The sequence below is a fragment of the Plasmodium malariae genome, assembly GCF_900090045.1.
Source record: "Plasmodium malariae genome assembly, chromosome: 13".
In the NCBI taxonomy this organism is placed as follows: domain Eukaryota; phylum Apicomplexa; class Aconoidasida; order Haemosporida; family Plasmodiidae; genus Plasmodium; species Plasmodium malariae.
Window position 1 is genome coordinate 389,237 of NC_041787.1, and position 19,380 is coordinate 408,616.

General features: G+C 27.1%; 4 protein-coding genes across 4 annotated transcripts; 2 read left to right on the forward strand and 2 right to left on the reverse strand.

The window, feature by feature from the left end:
• Positions 1-2,513: 2,513 nt before the first annotated feature.
• Positions 2,514-3,533, forward strand: PmUG01_13016400 (rhodanese like protein, putative; the record flags this gene model as incomplete). Its single annotated transcript, XM_029007129.1, has 1 exon — positions 2,514-3,533. One exon carries the CDS (start codon positions 2,514-2,516, stop codon positions 3,531-3,533), a length of 1,020 nt encoding a protein of 339 aa, XP_028863550.1.
• A 761-nt stretch (positions 3,534-4,294) lies between these two features.
• Positions 4,295-6,502, forward strand: PmUG01_13016500 (Tat binding protein 1(TBP-1)-interacting protein, putative; the record flags this gene model as incomplete). Its single annotated transcript, XM_029007130.1, has 1 exon — positions 4,295-6,502. One exon carries the CDS (start codon positions 4,295-4,297, stop codon positions 6,500-6,502), a length of 2,208 nt encoding a protein of 735 aa, XP_028863551.1.
• A 1,484-nt stretch (positions 6,503-7,986) lies between these two features.
• On the reverse strand, positions 7,987-12,486 carry RPC2 (DNA-directed RNA polymerase III subunit RPC2, putative; the record flags this gene model as incomplete). Its single annotated transcript, XM_029007131.1, has 1 exon — positions 7,987-12,486. The coding sequence occupies one exon, from the start codon at positions 12,484-12,486 to the stop codon at positions 7,987-7,989; it is 4,500 nt and encodes a 1,499-aa protein (XP_028863552.1).
• Positions 12,487-14,854: 2,368 nt separating this feature from the next.
• Positions 14,855-16,363, reverse strand: EIF5 (eukaryotic translation initiation factor 5, putative; the record flags this gene model as incomplete). The annotated part of the gene is made up of 1 exon (XM_029007134.1): positions 14,855-16,363. One exon carries the CDS (start codon positions 16,361-16,363, stop codon positions 14,855-14,857), a length of 1,509 nt encoding a protein of 502 aa, XP_028863553.1.
• Between the last annotated feature and the right edge of the window lie 3,017 nt (positions 16,364-19,380).

Here is a 19,380-nt window from a genome sequence, read left to right on the forward strand (position 1 = left end):
TCTATTTAAATGTGTGTATATTTACATGTTGCTGTATTTTTTCTCCTTTTGTCCCCCACATAAAAAGTATACTTGCCAGTTGTACTATCCTGAACTTATCTTCTATATTTTGAAAAAAAGAAAACAAATGATTATTGTTAACTCAGAACATGCAGTAAAAATACAACAAAACTTGTTCTTATATCAAAAAAAACAAAAACAAAAAAATATAATTTTACTTCCTCTATTTTATTAAATACATTTTTGAATTTGTATGGAATATTCGTCCTTTTTTTTTTTTTTTTTCCCTTCTCAACACACTTTATATTTTGTCTTTTCTTTATTTTTTTTTTTTTTCAGGTTAAATATGAGTAGACCAACAAAATAATATTTTATTGGGACAGTTACAACTTTTAAGGTTTAAAAAAAATAAAAACAATAACGAAAAAAAAAATAAAAATAACAACGAAAACAATGATAAAAATTAAAATGAAAAACTATTTAAAAATTGTTCTTTTATGAACAAGTTATAGTAAAAAAATTAAACGAAAAAGGAAAAGTACAGAAAGGAAAGGCATAGATAAATAACAAGCCGTGTAAAGTACATTTTTATTAATCATTATTTCCATGCATATATGTTTTTTTGTATGTTTGTTAATTTGTACGACTACTAATTTGTTTGCACATTTGTTTGCTTGTTTGTTCATTGTTGTTTATTCGTTCCCTCCTTTTTTGCTGTTACAACATTGCACACCGATAAATTTTTACAACACATTAATATTTTGCAAAATACCAGTTTGGCGATTTTAAAAAATTTGGTATTTACCATATATTTAAATTGAAAAAATTAATATATATGTATACATATACACATAAGTATTTTATGGAAATATAAAAATATGAAACTTCAACTCCTTAAAACAAATTTACTTTAGATGAAAAAAAAAATATTTTTATAGAAATGAATGTTTCATATATTTTCAATCTACTAAAATTGTGCACTCCTTTTTTTCGTAAAAAAATAAAAAATAAATAATAAATAACAAATAATGAAAAACAAATAACAAATAACAAATAACAAATGGCAAATGACAAATAACAGATAGCACATAACATACAACATATAACAGAACTAAACAAAACAAAACAAAACAAAGAATAATAATTGAAACATATTTACTGTTTAGTTAAAATATTCTCATATACTATATATTCATAATTTATAAAAAAAAATAATTAAAAATTAAAATATTTACCTGTTAAGTTTTAATGTTTCTTTTTAATAAACCATGCAAAAAAAAAAAAAAAAAAAAAAATTTCCATACATGGATGAAATTTAATTTTCATTATAGTATAATACTAAACGCATTCATTCACATATATGGACATGGGACCAATTTTAAAAAAGAACTGAAAGATTTATGCAAGTCCTATTCATTATGCGACCTGTTCTCGCAATAACTACAGATTAATCCAAGTACATCAAAAGAGAGCTTTGTCTACGAACAGTATAACTATGTAAATGAAAAATAAAAGAATTTGTTTTTTCTTTTCCCCCACAATCTTTTTTAAAAGAAGTACAAAACGTTAAAGAAAAAAAAAAAAAAATTAAAATTTACAGTAATCATTTATTTAAAGAAGGAAACAAATTTAATAAAGAAACAATAGACGTACGCCCACTATGCTACAAAAAAAAAAAAAATGCTCACTGCTTCGGATTACGTAGATAACAAAAAACTATATAACACATTCAGCAGTAAGTAAAAGCCATCCATGGGCGTTATATTATATAAATATAAAAGTATTTTTTTAAATGTTTGCGGTGAAATACTATTTATCGTTAACACGTAAAATAAAAACTATTTTTAAACAATTCTTTGTACCTAGTTGATATACAATTTTCATGTTAATAAAATTTTTATGTATTGCAAAAAAAAGAGAACTATGCAATGTACACAAATATATTTTATTGTTATTTATAAAAAGTATAAGATGTCTGTATTTTAGACTTAAAATGAAAGAATTTTATAACTTAAAAAAAAAAAAAGATAAAGCAAAAACGTAAAGCAAAAACGTAAAGCAAAAACGTAAAGCAAAAACATAAAGCAAAAACGTAAAGCAAAAACATAAAGCAAAAACATAAAGCAAAAACGTAAAGCAAAAACATAAGGCAAACACATAGAGCAAAATAAAGCACAATACTGCGGAACAATAAAATAGCATATGCACAATATACCACAGCGCGTTCATATTGAACCAATTTTTTTTATATGTGAGTTCTTCTACTTCTTCTTTTAAGAAGGTAGTTCATTTTCCTTAAAGAGTACATAAATATTGTGAAAAAAAAAAAGAAAAAAAAAAATTCCATTCGTTTTAAAAAAAATATAGATATAAATATATATACATATTATACTCATATGCATATATAATAACCCATCATGCAAAGGTGTAATTTCACAAAAATTTCTAACCCAACAAAATGGTTGTTTAAAAACTCTGCTAAAGAGTTGTTTTCGTCTAATAGCGTACAACTCATGAGAAAATTTAGTGCAGTAAAAGAAAAAAAATACAGCTACTTAATTGAAACCGATGAATTGTACAACCTTATAAAAAACAAAAAAGAGTATTTGCTCTTCGACACCAGTTGGTATAATATAAAAGTACATAAAAGTGAAAATTTATTTAATGGCGGTGATCAGGAGGAAAAAATAGAAGGAAGCATCAACTTTGACTCAGTAGTTACATCTAATGAAAATTCGATTTTTTCTTTTTTTTTTCCAACACAGTCCGAATTTTTTACGTACTTAAAGGAATTATTGACAAGAAATGAAACGAATATAAGAAAAACTTCTCTAGAAAATATACCAATTATTTTTTATGAAAAAGATGATATATTTTATGCTCCTAGAATTTGGTTCATGTTTAAAATTTACGGTTTCAAAAATGTAAAAATTTTAAATGGCGGTTTAAATAAGTGGTTAAATGAGGAAAAAGATACAATAACATCTGTAGAAAAAGAAAGTAATATTCATATAATAGATAAGGAGAAAAGTAAAAATGTAGATAAAATAATTGAAGAACATTTAAATAAAAATGAGGATGAAATAAATAATAATTTGAAAACAAGCATATACTATTATTTAGATATAGAAAAGCTTATTATATCAAAAGAAAAGCTACAAATAACAAACTATTTACTAGTTGACACTAGACCTAACAAATTCTTTAGTGCATTATTATCAATAAATGAAAAGGAGAAAAAAATTAATAATCATATTCCTTTTTCAATAAATATACCATATCATTATTTTTTAAATCAACATTATGAAACATATAAATATGTAACATTTAAAAACGAATTAGAGATAAAGAACATACTTGATAAATACGGTCTACTAAATGAAGAAAATGTAGTTATACTAACATGCAACAAGGGCATTAGTGCTTGCGTGCTGTTATATCTTTTGCATCTACTAAATAAACCACTGTCTAAATTAATATTCAACCAGGGCAGTTTCGTCGAATACGCACACTATAAATACAACATTAGGTAGAAACATTAGGTAGAACTAGCCGCTTTTTGTTTTCCTGTTTCGTTGTTTATTTTCCCTTTTTACCATGTAAAAAACTTAAGATATTTGCACATCATTAATTATGTATTTCTTTCTTTTCAGTAGTCCCATTTTTTATGTTCAGCCCCACGTGGAGTATGCTATTTGGCTATAAATATATAAATATAAATATATATATGTATATGTATATGTATGTGTGTATGTATATGTATATGTATATGCATATGTTTTCTTTTTTGTTTTTCCTTTTTTTTTTTTTTTTTTTTTTTTTTGTATGCATTTGAATTTCTTCCATTATCCCCCCTTTTTTTGTTTAGTGTACTGAGAAATAAACTTAATTAACACTTCTTCGAATTAAGCCTAGTTTATTCTTCAAACCACTTTTCAAGGAAAACAACAGTGTATATACAACACATTGTTTCTTATAAATATATTATATGAGCATCCTAACTACTCCCTGCATTTTTTTACTATTTTAACAATCCCTTTCATGTATTTAAATATGTGTGCATTTTTGAAACAATAGGAAGAGAATAATTTAAACTGCAAAAACATTTGCTTAGTCCTCAAATGATACAAATTTTAAAATATATAATCTCTTTTTTTCAAATGGTCAAATATATGTTCACATAAAAAAAGTGCATGCGCGTACATATGTATGTGTGTACATTTGCCTTTGTATTGATCTGAGCATACGACTATAAGCTGGACCAAGCAAAATACGCAAGCATCGTTGATCAAAAATGAAAAAGGGTGGAAACAAAAACAAGGTTGAAAAGGGGAAAATCAACGATGTTGTTGAAAATTCGGAAAATACAAATAGTATGAACAACAACAATTTAACCAAAAAAAACACGAAGAGCAAAGGGAGCAAAAAACATAAGAACATATCGGAAAATAAAGATGAAGAAAAAAAAATAAATGAGTTTGGTAATAGCAAAGAAGAACATAAAAAAATTAAATGTGAAAAGGGTAAATATGTAAAAAGGAAAGATGGGGGGGGGTGTAATCAAACAGAAAATCATAGGGATTATCCCTTTACAAACAGTTATTCTGAAAATTATGAAAATCATGAAAATTATGAAAATCACGAAAATTATGAAAATCATGAAAATCATGAAAATCACGAAAATTATGAAAATCACGAAAATTATGAAAATCATGAAAATCACGAAAATTATGTAAATCAAAAAAATTTGGAAAATGATGAAATATCTGAGAATTATGAAAAATATGAAAAATGCAAAACGAAAAATAATAGACCGCCTAATACTAGTAAACCTGTCAACGTACCTAATGACAGTGAAAATAAAAAGAGTTTAAAAAAAAGAAAATACAAAAAAAATGAGCAAAAAGGAGAAAATGGAGGGGAAAAGGATGGAATAAATGATGAGTCAAAGGAAAGTATAAATGTCGGAGCTAAGGAATGTATAAATGTCGAAGTAGAGGAAGGTATAAATGTCGGAGTAGAGGGACCTAATGACAAGGTGCAAGAACAGCTAGACGATGATGTAAACGAAAAGAAAATAAAACAGGAGAAGCATATGACAAAGAAAAAACAAAAAGTGTGTGATGATAAAAAGGGTAAAGACGCCAATGTAAGGAAAAACAATAAAAAGCAAGATTATAATACAAATTTTGAAAGTATAAACTCCGCTAGCAATAAAAATAATATGCTCTTACCAGAGATAATTCAAAATGAAGAAACATGCGAGGAAAAAATAGAACATATAAAAGTAGAGAAGGGGAAAAAAGAGGGGAATGTAAATAACTATAGTGACAAAGACAAGAAAATAAATAAAGCTAATAACGCGAAAAAAAAAGTAAACGAAAATAAAAAGGAAAAACAAAATATTCAAGAATTGGATCACCATGCTAATGATAAAAAAGAAAAAGTGAAAAAAAAAAGTAGCAATACTATGAGAAAAAAAGACAACATAAAAACGGATGACAGTTCTTTAAAGATAGAAAGTACTATTTATCCTGAACACGTCATAAAAGAAGAAGCAGACCATGAAAAAGTAGGAAATGAAAAAATAGAAGAAATTGTAGTCGACGAAAAAGCAGACGATGGAAATGCAGACGATGGAAATGCAGACGATGGAAATGCAGACGATGGAAATGCAGACGATGGAAATGCTGACGAAGGAAATACAGACAATGAAAATGCATACGACGAAAAACATGAAGACAAAAACCAAGATGAAAAAAAACAAGATGACGAAAAAGTAGACGACGAAGAAAAAGGACGAAATGGGAAGAAGATAAAAAAAAAAATGAATAAGAATGACGAATTAAACAAAGGAAAACAAGCTAAAGTTACCTTATGCGAGTCAGAAGCAAAAGAAAAAATTTTCAAATATATGAAACAAACCAATAGACCGTATTCTGTTGTCAACGTATATGATAATCTACACGGCAGTATAAGCAAAAACTCTGTTCAAAAACTAATGGATGAACTAAGTGTGGAAAACAAACTTCAATGTAAAGAGTACGGAAAAGCAAAGGTTTACTTAATAAATCAAAAAGAGTTCAAAAGCTTAAATATGGAAGAAATTAACAAGTTAAAAAAGGACATCGAAAGAATAAAAGAGGAAACAGAAATAGCCAAAAATGATTATAACAATTTTGTTAAAAAAAGAAAAAAGCTTATTCAAGATTTAGAGTTAATTAAAAATACCGATAAATATAAAAAATCTCTTCAACAAATTGAAGAAGAGATAAATATATATGAAGAGACAAATAAAAATTGTAAATTAACTGTGGAAGAAATTGAACTTATTAAAAGAAAACACGGCTACTTACACTCTACCTGGCTTAAACGAAAAAGTTTATGTGTCGAAATAATTAAGTGTATAGCTAGCTTAACTGAAAAAGATACTCAGGGGGTCATATACCATTTGGGAATTGACGTAGATGAGGATGTCATTCCGTACGATTTATACTTTTAATGTTTGTTTACCAGGTCAAGGGTCAAATTTACAAATATGCATATATACATACATGTACCTATATATATGCATATACATACGTGTACATACATATACGCATATACATATTTATATATAAATATGTATGTATCCATATGATCCTTTTATGCTTTCCTTGAACACTCATGCTGCTCCTACTTTTAAAATGAATGTTTTAAAACATTCCATTTTTTAAGACTGAGAGAATTTTATGAAATATACAAGCACTGATAATAACACGACTGTTTATAATTAAAAAAGTAAAGGTAAATAAGAGCATGCTCAATTTAGATTGTACATCCTTCCTATGAATCCTTTGTATATGTTCTTCAAAGGCTACTTGCATAAGCAGCGGTACGAAAAGGTAGCATCCTTTAACTTACAGTGTATACATACACAATAATGCTAAAGTTAATGAGACGTGTGCTAAAAAATTGCCTACAGTAATATCCTTCCCCCAATATATCCTTCACATGGATCATTATTTAATATTTAAAAAAAAAAAAAGAATCTTCAAATATATTTGAATGTGAAAGAAGCAACTAATTATGCGTATAAATGAAAAGGGAAAAAAAAAAAAAAAAAAAAAAAAAAAGAACCCTATCTGTTTTGTGTATACATGAATTCCCAGTAACAGATTAAATATATATTTGAAAAAAAGGCAAACATTGAAGCCGTACTTTTTTTTTTTTTTTAGTCCCCTTAAAAGCAAATATGTCAATATTTTAATGTACATATATTATGTATGTAGCACAAACGATTCTAACATATACCCAATTAGCAACTACAAAAATGGAATGTTTACAAAAAAGTTTATTTTAATTTATTTTGCAGATTTATCAATGGTTAAGGGAAAAAAAAAAAAAAAAAGGAAAAGTGCAAAAAAGCGAAAAAGCAATAATGAAACAACGCAACAGCGAAATAGTACAACAACGAAATAACGTCAAGAAAACACAGCACATAGTTATAAATTCCAAATAAAGACTTCAAAATAGCACGTTACAAACATGTCTACATTTATAAATAAAATTAGTGCCCCTTTGAAATAAAACAAAAGCTTTTAGCTTTCTAGCGCACAAAACACATAAATTTATGAGCGTGTAATATGTAATTCATTCGAATTAATGGTTTTTTCTTTATTTATTAAAACGCGTAAACATCCTATTTTTATTTTTTTGCGGTTAGTTTTATAAAATCTTTAGAGCTACTTGCATACTCTTTCATTTGCTTGGCATGCCATCCAGAATGGATTAACACAAAAAAAAAAAAAGGGAAAAAGGAAAAGGCAAAACGAAAAAAGGAATGAGAAAAATGGAGCACAGTTGAAAGAGAAAAAGGAAAAAGGAAAAAGAAAAAGAACAACGTGAAATGAGCACAATAAAAATAGCTGCGTTAATAAGCAAGGGGAAGAATACGGAGATACATACAGGATGTCAGGAAAACACACAAAGATGTGTGCATCAAAACTAGGACTCCTTTACTATAATTTTTGGAAAAACGTTCATAGTTTGCAGCTCCTGAAATAGCAATTTACAGGCATATGGCATTTTAACCACAACATTTTTATCGTATTTTTTACAAAAGGTACAAAATAAATCATATCCCATTATACCACAGTCTTCACAAATATAAACATCACACACATCACTACTTAGCATTAATCTTTCTAATAATAAATTACTAACACCATAAGCTATTAAGCAGTCTCTTTCCATTTCACCTAAACGTAATCCACCTTCTTTTGATCTTCCTTCAGTAGGTTGTCTTGTTAATAATTGTCTTGGCCCTCTAGCCCTAGCATGTATTTTATCTTGAACCATATGCTTTAATTTTTGATAATAAATAGGTCCCATAAAAATATAGGTCTCTAAAGGTTCACCAGTCAAACCTGAATATAGCAATTCTTTACTTGAACAATTAAAACCATACCTAAACAAAATTTTGGCTATTTCTTCAAATGGGGTACCACTAAATATAGAACCATATTTAAACTCTCCATCCATAACTGCAGATTTTGATGCTACAAGTTCTAGCAATTTACCTACAGTCATACGTGATGGAAAACCATGTGGATTCATAATTAAATCAGGACATATTCCTGACTCAGTAAATGGCATATCTTCTTGATTTACCAACAAACCAACTACTCCCTTTTGTCCATGTCTTGAACTAAACTTATCACCTAGTTCTGGTAATCTTGTTTGACGCATAATTATTTTATATATTTTTAATCCCTCCGAATTTTCTGTAAAAATTATTTTATCAATATAAGATGGATATACACTTTTATATTTTATTTCATTTAATTTAAAATCATTAATATCGATTTTGCTTGTATCTTTCACATGATCCTTTATATTTTTTGGTGAATATTTGTTTACATATACTTGTCCTTCTTTTAACATGTACCCAATAGATGCAACTCCATCAATATCTAACGAGTGATACTTCTTCATATCTTTATATGCAATTCTTGTAGACTCCTCCTCTCTCCTTATATCTGCTAAAATTTGTGCATTCGTATTATTTTTTACTCTTAACAAGTTATTGTTCATCTTTGTCAATTTGGTGCCTTCTTCACTTCCTTGTATCGGTTGAAGCTGAGACTGATGCTGAGACTGATATTGCTGTTGGTGCTGCTTTTCTTTCTGTATTTTGTTAATAATCAGTGGGGAGGGTAAAACAATATCGTTGGATCCATTGAAGTATTTTTTCAGTTCCACTGAATGCTTTCGCATGGACATACATCTACCAAAACCTCTATCTATTGAAGATCTATTTAATACTATGGCATCTTCAATATCGTATCCACAAAAACTCATAACAGCAACTATTGCATTCTGCCCAGCAGGTAATTTTTCAAAATTAATAAATTCAATCGTTTTAGACTTAACTAAAGGTTTTTGAGGATATACTAGTAAATATAACAATGTATCATATCTAACAAATTGATTATAACCGATTGCACCAATGGCTTGTTTCCCCATAGCACACTGATATGTATTCCTTGGACTTTGATTGTGATTTGGGTATGGAATTAATCCAGCCACAACCCCTAGAATTGTTAATGGATCTATTTCTAAATGAGTCGTACTTGAAGATATGTCTTCCTCATTTAATGCGATTAATAAATTATTCTGTTCATTCACATCAATCCATTCAATAACTGAACTTTTCAGTAAATCAAAAAAATTAATTTTACCATTTTCTAAAGCTTTAATATGATCTGGTAATAATTTACATTTTCCATTCTCAACAATAATTAACGGTCTACATAAGCGACCTCCATCTGTTGATATATATATAGCATTATGTAAAAAGTTATCATATATAGAAACGAATTCACCTATTTTCCCATATCTCCTTAAATATCTTATTCTTTGCATAAATCGTTGAGGCCTTTTATGAACTCCTAATAATATTCCATTCAAAATAACAAAGAAAACACCTTCTTTGTATATTTCTTCTCCTGTTAAACTGTCACTATCTTCTACACCTAACGTATATAATATTTCAATCAAATTTTTATTGTTTTCATTATCATTTGTAACATGCGTCATTAAGGCTAAATTTTTTACTAAACCACACGACTCTCCTTCAGGTGTATCACATGGACACAATACACCCCACTGAGATGGTTGTAAAGCTCTAGGGCCACTAACTTTTCTCCCTTTTTCAAATTGAGAATTCAATCTTGTCATCATACCAATACATGCAATAAACGATAAACGAGACAACACTTGTGACACTCCACTCTTTTCCATCTTAAACCTTTTAATGTTCCAATTTCCTGTAGATATAGCAGTTTGCATTCCTCTTGTTATTATATCCTTCGGTAAATTTCGAAAAACGTCTGGGTAGTTATCATTCAAGTTGCTACTATAGCTGCTACTGTTGTTGTTATTGTTGATGTTACTACTACCGCTAGAGTTGATATAACCACTTGCGTTATTGTTTCTCATTTTCGAGTTATAACTACTTTGCATATATTTGCTTAGCGTTTGGTCTATCTGCTTTTTCAAGGTGAAATAAAATCGCTTGTATAAATCTTCAAACAGCAATGATATCAACTGTCCAGCTAATTCTAACCTTTTATTTCCATAATAATCCTTGTCATCTAACTCGTTTTGATTATTTGCACTATCTAAAACTCTCCTAATCATAAGGCAAATACATCTAGCTTTGTTACGAAAATCATACTTACTCTTCTGCTGAATGTGGGATAATAAAACTCGACTTAAAAAATCTAATCCTTCTTCAATTATATCCTTTTCATTTTTTACTTGTTTTTCTTTCATTGAACTAAAGAACCCTTTGGCTAATAATCTCGGTCTAATTTTTTTCCCAATATATAGCAAAGCATCCAAATTTGTTTTAATATTTTCTGTATATAATTCGTACAAAGAAAGTAATATTCCGTTCATATAATTTCGATGAGACCCTATCATTTGAAATATTTCTTGATCGGTTTCGTATCCCATAGCTTTAAGTATAATACAAACCCCTATATCTTCAATAAAAGAATTGTGCTTCAAATACAATTTACTGTTTTTATACACAATAGCACATCTACTTTTAGATTCTGCAGTAGTAGATGTGATAGTTGCACATATATTATGCTTGATATCCATTTCAACAATGATTCTATTTTTTGATAACTGTTCTTGCATTAATAAAACCCTCTCAGTACCTTTCACTATAAAATATCCTCCTGGATCATATGGACATTCCCCTAATTTCATCAATTCCTCTTCGTTCTTATTATTTAATACACATATATCACTTCTTAGCATAACAGGTAGTCTACCTATCTCTACATTACTTTTTGTAACTATACTATTTCCTTTTACATATTCTACATCTACATATATAGGAGCTGAATAAGTTAAGTCTCTTTGTCTACATATCTGAGGTGTCAATTTTGTTTCAATCATATTTTCTTCTACTGATGGTCTTCCAACAGAAATGTCTAAAAATTCTACATAGAAATGTTCATCAATATCTGATTTTATAATTTTATTAGTAGTTGCATTCATTATCGTTTTTATCTCTCTTTTTATAAAATAATTATAAGATTCTATATGCTGCTTAACTAAACCTTTTACTTTTAAATATGCAGGTAATAATTTCCATTTTTCATTTAAATTGTTAATGCTTTTCGATTTCTCATAAATATTTTTATTATGTTTTTTATTTTTAACGACAAGTCCTGCGAATTCTTTTTCAACATCGTTGAGGTTAGTAATGCTGGAAAAATCGTTATCACAGTATGAACTGTTGTACGTTACTTCTGTCTTCACGCTTTCCTTCGTTCCTTCTTTCATTTCCTTCTTCATTTCCTCAATTTTACGTTTAATGCACTCTCCTTTGAATCTTTTGTGGTTCCCATCTTCACTTTTCACTTCGTTATAACAATAAACATTATCCTCTTCATTAACAAGATAACTCTGATTGCTTATATTATTTTCTATCCTTATGTTATCCAGTTTTTTTATATTACTGTTAGTACCGTTTGGTGCTTTCTCTTCTCCACGCTCCGCATTCGTATACTCGTTTTGGTCGTCGTCATTACTACGGTTAGCATGGAGATTTAAGCTGCATTTAATGGAGCTACTGTTGCTACAGTTGTGTCCACCACTATAACTATCGTCATATTCAACTCTATCGCTAACGTCCATTTTAGTTAATTTCATTTTGAGATTTTCTTCTAACACATTTTCGCATAAAGTTCCGGTAGTTACAGCGCTGGATTTTATTTTCTCTTTTCCGTCATTTATTTCTTTTATTTCTTTTATTTCTTCTACTTCTACTCCTACTTCTACATTTTCGCCTTTTATTTTTATACTGTTTACCTTCTGTTCATGCCCGTTATCTGTTGTGTCCCCTTTGTATTCATAAAATTCATTTGCATTTGCTTCAATTTTTGCACATTTTTTTTTTGCCTTAATATTTATTACCCTTTTCATGGTAAATCAAGTAATTCTTAACACGGCAACATAAAAAAAAAAGAAAAAATAAGCGCAGTACATGTATGCATACATACATATACAAATACACTTTTTACAAGTTTCAAATTCGTTTCTTATTACTCTACCAGCTTAACAAAATACCATATCCATAACCTTAATCTTATCTTTATCCTTAACCTTAACCTTAGCCTTAGCCTTAGCCTTAGCCTTAGCCTTTTTTTTTTTTTTTTTATTTTAACTATAAAATATCGAAGTAATGGTTACATTCTCATTTTTGTTATTTTTCCATACGAATCTTCTTTTTTTTTTTTTTTTAAAATACGTATTTTATTAACCCACTATAATATCTCATTCTTCACAATGTTACATATATTTCATTATACAAATAATTATATACAAAGTGTAACATGAGTCATTATAGAATTCATTCTAATATAATACTATACACTGCAGAATGACAATCATTGCCGCTAATGCTACTTACAATTTTTTACGCTTTATAGAAAAGAGAAAATTAAAAAAAAAAGTGTAAATAATGAAATAATATTTTTAAATATATATCCTATAATTTCTATATCCTTTTTAAATGCTATCCTATTTTTTGCATTTAAATAGTCATGTCAATTTTTCCAAACATTTTGCCAAAATTTTAATTTGCATCATATTTAAGAAAAAGAGTAAAATTATTATGGTGAATTAAAAATGGATGTTGTTCATTCGTTGGGACGATCTATACAATATATGTATATACGCACGAATGTATGAACATATATATATATATATATATATAATATATAATATATAATATATATGTATGCAAATAAAATGTTTACATATGCACAGAGCCAAGCTCCCAAACACTCTTTCTGCAAATTTTTTTTTTTTTTTTTTTTCGCACCCATCTAAGTTGCACAGACGAGAATTATTTTTATAAAAGTGAAGGATAAAAAAAGATAGAATATTTTATTTTAAATTTTAAAATAGCTTCCCTTTTTCATTCATTTGATTGCCCATTTGTTCGTTCATTCGTTTATTCATTTATCATTTTTTCTGTTTATTCTATTTTTTTAAACGGAAAAATGTTATGCATCAGGATTTTTGAACTGAACAGATTTTCATATATTGAAATATGAAAAAGTCAAAAATAAAACAAATTGCAAAACATGAGTCTATACTAACATGTCGTAAAGTTTCAAATTAGCATTTGTAGGGGAATTGTAATTATGCATATCGCTTATTTATTTATTTGGATATTTATCTATTTATGTATATGTGCATAGCATATTTATGTATATCTTAATAATCACAACGTAAAAGTCAATATTTAGAGCATAACAGTTATGTGCATAAAATAATAAATAGCGACAAAATAAATGTATGTTTAATATATTATATGTATGTTGAACAAAAATTTGTGTCAGTTTTTCACAAAATGGGACTGACACAACTATTTTGTATTGTTTTCTTAGGTAGTTTCTTCATTTGTATATGCGCCAACGAAAAAATCGAAACACAAATCCTTTATTATTAACAACTGAAAAGTATTAAAACGCAGAAAACAGAGATATGCTTTACAGAAAAATTAAAAAAAAGGCAAAGTTTCAGCATTTAGCCAGTAAAAAGAAGGTGGAGCTATAGATGAGTATTATTTTTTATGATTGTTCATGTGATAATTAAATAATCTAATAACTTTTGTAAATATAGTCATGAGCCTTTTCACTGATTAATGGAAGAATTCTCGATTTGTATTATGCGATATACTCATGACACATGGGTTTACTATATACGCAAAATACATATACATTTTTGATGTATATGTGTACTTGTATGTAAATACATGCAGATATGTGTATATTCGCTGTTCCCCAACAGTGCTATAATAAATAAATACATACATACATATGTTCGCATACATATATATATATATATAAATGCACAAAATGCATTTTTGTAAGCATGTTATTTCTTCTATAACTAAAATAAATAATTATTTGAATAAGAGGAGTTCTTAATAAGTAAATAACAATTAAAAATATAATTGCACAAAATGGCGCAAAATAATATACACGAACATATGTTTGCACGAAAATTAAAAAAGGTACACATATGTCTGTACATACGTATACGTCTACATGAATATGTGTACAACCAAAATATTCAATTAAAAGAACATACACATATACAAGTACATATGTATATATTCCAAATGGCATTTTATTGCGCAAAAAAAAAAAAAAAAAATACATATAATAAACATGTGAACATAAAAACACATAAACATAAAAACTTGTAAATAAATAAATAAATATATATATATATATACAACACATATACATATAAACACTGCATACACGCAAACTAGTCCTTAAATCGCGTCAATGTCGATTTCCTCCTCATCCCCAGTGTAGTTAATTCCGTCTTTTGCGTCTAAAAATATTTCATCATCATATTTTTCGCTCTTCGAATCTTCAAACGCTTTATCATTATCATTAAAACAGTTGTTCATTTCTTTTCCTTTTTCTTCATTATTTCGTAGTGATTTTACTTTGTAATTTGGCAAATTATTATTAACTAGACTACTTGTTTTATTTTCTTCTTCATCCGTTTCATCGTCTTCATCTGAATCATTATCTTTTAGCCAGTTAACGAAATGTTTTGCCATACTTTTGCATTTATTGTAACAATCGTTATAAAATTTAATTCTTTCATCTAAAATATCATTACTATTACTCCTCTCTTGTAATGTAGCGCTGTCATCTTCATCATATCGTTTAATTATATCTTTACTTTCTAAAATATCATTATTATATAACACCTGTAATATATAGGGATAAATTACAACTGCATTATGCGCTATTTTGTTTATATAATATTCCATAGCATGAAAAATATCAATTACAGTTACTGACGTATCATTAACTTTTTTTATATACTTTATGTTTTGTTCTAATAAATCTTTCGTTATTTTATCATCAAATAAAGCACATAAACAAATAAAAATTCTGCACTTGGAATCAAAGCTTTGTGAAACCTGCAAAACTCGTAATTCTTCACAAAAATCATTATCACTAATATTTGGAAAAGTTATATATAGAGTTCTTAATCTATCAATAACTTCTTTAATTTCTATACTATCAAAATATAAGGATTCTTTTTCCAAAACAAAATTATCCTCTGTTTTTTTTCTTTTCTCCTTTCTTTTACTTTTTTTGTCCTTTTTGTTATTGCTACAAACATTATTCATTGTATGACTTTTATCCGAGTCTTCATATTGAGAACTGTCATTATCCCCACCTGAGTGTACTACTCCGTTTTTACTTTCTTCATTATTCTTTTCGCTCCTTTCGTTTCTTTCCCCTTTTTCACTTTTACTTTTACCATTTTTTTCTAATTTCTTTTCCTTAGACTTTTTCTTCTTACTTCCAACAGTACTAATCATGGGTGGATTCTTTATCATATATGTCGCAATTTTATGTGAGTTGTTAAGTTCTCCTATATTTCCACAAGCATTACATTTGCATATTAAAAAACCCTTTTTAACAATTATATCTGTTTCAGGTAATAAACAATGTGGGCAAAGAACATACATTTCAATAAACTTATCTAAAATATTTACTAGATCATTTTCCTTATGAGCACCATTTACAATTGCTTTTTCTTCATTTTCTTCAAACTTTACCATTGTTCCTAATTCACATCCAAAAAACTTCGTAGGATACATTGGAGGGCGTTTCAATGACCTTGCTATTTCTCCCATGTTAGCTATATTTGTCCTAATTCCATTTCCTCTACCTTCAATTTTGGAAATTAGTTTTGGCATCTTATATCTATAATTAGGATCGTTACGATCCCTCGGAATGTTGATGTACGACATCGTGGAATTATTCTTTCTACAAATAATTTATGGAAAAACGTAGCTTCTTCCCTCCCCTTAGCTATCAGCATGTACCTATCTATATGTATCTATCAGTTTGTACCTATCTATATAAGTACATATATATATAGGTAATAATACAAATATACCTTTATAAATTTCTATCTATATATAAATATATCGTAGATATGGGAGATCCCTTACAAATCTAAATGTATTTGCCTTTCTCCTTACTCTCACCCTCTTGTACTATTTTAATAAATTTATGTATGTTTGTATGTGTATATATACGTATGTAGGTGTACAGATGTTCGCACAAATTCAAAGATACATACACAGTAATCACTAAGAAATGTTTTCCTTCAAAGCAGCATAATTACCACTACTGACAATTTAATATTTCCTTTAAAAAGATGTTTACTAATTATAAATTATAATTAACTCTAGAATACTATAATTATACTAATGCCTACATATATAAATCCTTGCTCAATTAGACACAACTTTCCTTCTTATATTTACAGTATTACTTAAGAGCAAATAATATAGCTCTTCTGTTCTTCGTTACACAGTTTCTAATAAACAAAGGCCGCATATAAACCTATTTTATCTAACCAAATACATGTATACATATATATACATACGTGTGCACTCTCTTAGCTATTCACAAGATGGGATGCGATAATATATGTAATACAAATCTGCACGAGGCTTTATTATGCTATATTTTCGTGTGGCATTTCCTTCTTCAATTTTTAAAAAATTACAAATAAATATGTTTATGTATTAAATATATTTACATGTATCTGTATTCATAGATGCGAGAATAATTAAACAACAAAGTAGATATATATATATATATATATACGTATATGTACACCTGCCCGTATATAAATATATACGTGTGTAACTGTTCACAAATATGCACACGTAAGAAAAATTTCCTCTAATAAATTATAAATCCTTCACTTATTTACTATTAACATTAACGTACATAAGTATGTAATATATATATATATGCAAACGTTAACTTTCTATACATGTAAAGGTTAGACTATGCAATTTAAAACAATGCTATATTCATTCATTTTTATATGGAAGCAAGTCATAAAATCTAACAGGAGCATCCCTCATAAACATTCTTGATGTCATATATCCAATTTAATATGTAACAAAAAAAATGTACTAAACTTTTTTCAAATAATACAAACAGGTATATAACACATATATATATATACGTGTGTATTTTAGTATATATAGACTCAAACACAAATATCTCCAATAAAACGCTTTGTTTACCTTAGGAAAATATATATCACGAAATATGTCGAATAATACACACGATAACTGCTTAATATTTATATACTGTAATGTGATCTACTTAAATATATATACATATAATAATTTTACGTAAACATTTAATAATTATAAAAATTATTATAAAATTATAAATTAATTGATAAAATGAAAAGAAAAAAACAAATGATGAAAACAAAAAGAATATATATATATATATATTATAAAGCAAAGAAATAGCGTTGAACTGAATATACTTTTAATTTAATAATGCATTTATATACAATCTCCTATACATTTCCGTTTTAAAATATCTCTAATCGTGCATTATGCATAAATACATATATAGAGAGATAATTACAGCAAACAAATAAAAAATATAAAATGGTGAAAATTATACATTATTAAACTCCTCATTAACAGCAAAAACAAAAATATGTCCTTCTTTGTAGCGCCATAACTTAAAACGTATATATATATATATATATATGTTTTGTATGTATATGGTTAATTCAATTTATATAATATACATATACATGTATTTTTATAAACCTACTATTTCCGTACGAGTAAATTACATCATTCCATCAAGCATAACATACATCATTAAGATTTTTACATATTTTATATGTGTTTATAAGTATCAATATATGCATATAAGTAAATAAATATATACATATAATATATATATATAATATATATATATAATAACACATTTCAATATTCCTCAGTGTTACTGATTACTAAAAATTACTCCCTTCCCTTGTCATTCTGTTAATGCAATTTGTTCCCTTATACATAAAAATATATATTCTCTTTTTCAGTTCAAAGCATACATATAATTCCATTAAAGTTGTCATAATCTATCCTAAAATGTTTTACCTAAATAAATGTAAAGGCTCCTTTTATATATATATATACCTACACATATAATATATTGTAGTTATATCCACTACCTTTTCATAAAATGGGGTCTATATAATTAATATAAAAATGCTTCCAATAAATGATAAAAAAAGCATACATTTTATTTCATATTAAATATAATGGGTAATATGTATATATATATATATATATATCTTCGGTCTACAGGACATTACTGCTCAAAAAAACTGTGGTTTTGTTATTTTGTTTTCTTTTAATTCATATGTCTCATCGGTTGTTAATTCTTATATATGTGTACTGTTATATGATGAACTGAAATACTGTTAAATCCTTTTTTTATATAGCCTATAAGCACACTTACACTTCGAAATGGGTATATACGATCGTTAAAAAATTAACATATCCATATATTCATACAATAATAAATTTTTTTGAATTTTGAACAGAGTATCATATATCTATTTGTAAATAATATGTATAATACACTACCTCCTACAAATCATATTTTGCAAAATAGTTCATACACGGGAATATTAAAATTCATACTAAGTAATAAATACACATAAAACATTACACAGCAAAAATAAATATTCATATTGTATTTGCAAATTATGTATACAAAATAAAAAAAGATTTATTCACAATTTTTATACGAATTAAAGAAATACGTATAATTTCTCAAATTTCTTCAGCTTTTATTCGAAAAATAAAATTATAGAATTTACAAACAAAATGATTATACGTATGTGTATGCATATATACATGTATATATATATATATATATATATATGTATAAATGATGTGTTAAAATATGTAAACATAAAACACACACAATA